This window comes from Rhinichthys klamathensis, unplaced genomic scaffold, assembly GCF_029890125.1.
Source record: "Rhinichthys klamathensis goyatoka isolate OS25496 unplaced genomic scaffold, OSU_Roscu_1.1 h1tg000090l_1, whole genome shotgun sequence".
In the NCBI taxonomy this organism is placed as follows: Eukaryota; Metazoa; Chordata; class Actinopteri; order Cypriniformes; family Leuciscidae; genus Rhinichthys; species Rhinichthys klamathensis.
Window position 1 is genome coordinate 2,954,725 of NW_026606629.1, and position 2,905 is coordinate 2,957,629.

Here is a 2,905-nt window from a genome sequence, read left to right on the forward strand (position 1 = left end):
GTACAGTGGTTCTCGTGCTTTTAACTTTTACCTCATCGGAATTTACAGATTTATCATAGTTACCATCAAATGTTTGCTAGAACAAAAATAAGAAAATGAGGAAAAGAGTCATCACAGGTTTCAATAAGACAAGTGGTTCACCAAGATACTTTCTATTAGCCTGAACAATGCAAGTGACATTACACAATAATTCAAGCCAAAGCTGAGTAGCGACGCTCATGCTTGTGCATCATGTGCTTATTAAAGTGCATGTATGACCAAAGCATTGAGCAGTCTTGGTTTGTGTCCAGACGGTCTACAGTGTAAATAATAGCCTCCACGACATCAGGGGTCAGCACGGTCGAAGCATTAGCCCTGAACTTCTTCACGAGGTCCTCATGACTCAGTGGTTTCCTCCAGTGACCGTAAAAAGTGTTGCAGTGTGCGTTGAGCATTTCCCCTTGTGTTGTCTCCACGGCGATTTCGCAATACATCTTTTCAAAGCTTGAATGATTGTCTTGTGGATTTTCCAACTCTACTTTCAGAAGCATCTCCTTAAGGGCACTCCTGTTCATCTGGCTTTTGCTAAAAGATTCAACTGTGACCTGACCATCAAGCAGTGCGGTACAGCAGTTGAACTGGAAGGAGTGTCTGGCCTGGTGTTCGCTAACTGGAAAAGGGCAGTCTACATATCTGGATGAGGGCACTCTGAGTGTGATCTTCTTAATTTGACTGAGATCTGCATTTGGGTATTTATCCAAAAATGTCGCCCTTGCTTCTATTGCTGCATCCGCCACCCAGTGCATGCCGAGGTGTGCGGGAAAGCGCTTCTGTGCAACGTTCTGGTCTTCTAACACCCACCTGTACTGAGAAGTAGGGGTGAACTCAGCCAGTGGGCGAGGGACATAATCTGGATAGAAGGCCCCGAAGCCTGATGCCAGATCCAGAATCTGTGTATTGCCCTCAAGGCCGAGGAGAGCGAGCTGGGAGGCCTCCAGACCCCCGCGGGCAGCATTGCCCATGTGCAGAGGTTTGGTTTGAGTAGCAGCGTTTGCCATGGGAGCTCCAGCAGAAGAGCAGGCTATCGCTAGAGCCGCTATGCTCTGGGCTGCTGGGAGACCCAAAAGTTTAGCCGAAGCAGCCGCGCTGCCCATAACCCCAACAACTGCAGGCGGGTGAAATCTGAGAGGGACACATGAATCAGAATATATATATAATAAATACATTTAGAAAAAAAAAAAAAAACTTTATTAATTAAAACAGTAAAGGTGTGGACAGTCGTTCTGCTTGCATTTTATGAATAAAGCCAATTTAAGTTTTTTTTTTTTTTATTAAATATACCCAATTGATAATTAGTTGATGCTTATTCAAATAATTGGAAATGTACACTACTATTCAAGTTTGGGGTCAGATTAAAAAAAAAAAATACTTTTATTGAGCAAGGATGCATTATATTAGTCAAAACTGATTTATAATGTTACTAACTATTTTTATTTCAAATTATGTAATTGAGGACTTTTTGAAAAATTCTGGTTTGGGGTGGATATATCAGTTTCCACAAAAATATTAAGCACAACTGTTTTCAACATTGATAATAATAAGAAATGACAATCACATTTTTTTGATCATTTGCAATTTTGTTTTTTGTATAGATTATATAGATTGCCACTTGCTTCATTCAGTACTTATACTTTGATATTCCATAAATATCAAAGTTTCAGCCATATACTCAAATTTAAAATGATTAGTCTATTTGAGAAAAAAAAAAAGTTATAAAATGGGGGCCAGAATTTATTTGATCTAATTTGATATTTCATTTAAAAAGTGCATAATTGTACAAAATATTTTACCTTTTGGGAATGTTATGAGCCTCTTTAGAAAACCTCATGAGTCTCCCCTGAACCTCCATGCCTACATTGAAAGCCAGCAACAGCTCGAGGCCAGAGGGTTTATCAGGCAGTGTTTCAGCCAGTGCCAGGAGAGCCGGCAACACAGCGCCAGAGGGGTGAGTGGCTGGATGCCAGGTGTCATCAAAGTCCATAGAGTGCACCTAATAGCACAGGAACACATCCCATTATCAAGCACCCATCTGAGAGAATACATACATGCTCTAGCAGGACCATCTTGATTATGCAGAAATTATTGATTTTATCACTAGTTCATACCAGAGTATCTGAAGGGGAGTATTTAAAATGACCTACCGCAACACCATTAACAAAGGCAGCATACTGAGGTGGAAGAGATAATCCTGGTCTTCCCCAGACTTTGCTGTTTTCCACTGCTTGCTGCCTCTAATTTATAAATGATCAAAGAAATGTGCATAAGAGACAGACACAAAGGGAGGTTAACCTAACAATATCCCTCTATTGAAACAGCATCCTTACTTGGCTGCTCTGAAGGACTATGTTAAAGACTGGAGTACTGGTTCCAAGTAATCCCACTCCCAGCGTGTCCAGTATCATTCGCTTACTCCTTCTAATCACTTCATCTGTCAGATGAGATGTGTTCAGACAGGAGACTGCTGCCCCAAAACTCTCAGTAACACCCTGAGCAAAGAAAAGATCAAACCTATTAGCCCATCAACAGCATGAATACTTTTTGATGCATTTGAATTTTAACTGTAGCAAAAGAGGTAAAAAACATAACGCTGGATGAATTATCTAACATAGATGATTAAAAGTCAGTACCTTTCTGATCATTGTGCGACGAATGAATCCTACTGTGAGTTCAGCGTGGTAACATTTGCCTTATATACCAATGTCCCTATGAGCAACGTTCACTACCCACCAACTTTCCAAGGTTACTTAACCATAGTGTGAAGTGCATTGTTTCACAATTTGTGACTACCTTGGAATTAAATCAGTTCAAACTTTGTACAAAAACATTACTATACTGTATCATTTTCAATCATATTTTTTGATTTTAC

The 2,905-nt window shown here is 40.2% G+C and overlaps 1 protein-coding gene across 1 annotated transcript; it reads right to left on the reverse strand.

Annotated features, from left to right (window-relative positions):
• Positions 1–2,693, reverse strand: acod1 (aconitate decarboxylase 1). The gene is made up of 5 exons (XM_056251829.1): positions 2,667–2,693; positions 2,364–2,525; positions 2,181–2,270; positions 1,830–2,029; positions 1–1,161 (listed from the first exon to the last, which is right to left on the reverse strand). The coding sequence occupies exons 1-5, from the start codon at positions 2,676–2,678 to the stop codon at positions 192–194; spliced, it is 1,434 nt and encodes a 477-aa protein (XP_056107804.1). The 5' UTR covers positions 2,679–2,693; the 3' UTR covers positions 1–191.
• Positions 2,694–2,905: the final 212 nt, after the last annotated feature.

Bases quoted from the DNA above. Each gene is read 5' to 3' on its own strand.
- acod1 (XM_056251829.1), bottom strand. The intron at 2,030-2,180 runs GTAGGTCATTTT...CTGTGCTATTAG, and splicing joins CCTTTGTTAATGGTGTTGCG to GTGCACTCTATGGACTTTGA. The intron at 1,162-1,829 runs GTAAAATATTTT...TGTCCCTCTCAG, and splicing joins GCTCATAACATTCCCAAAAG to ATTTCACCCGCCTGCAGTTG.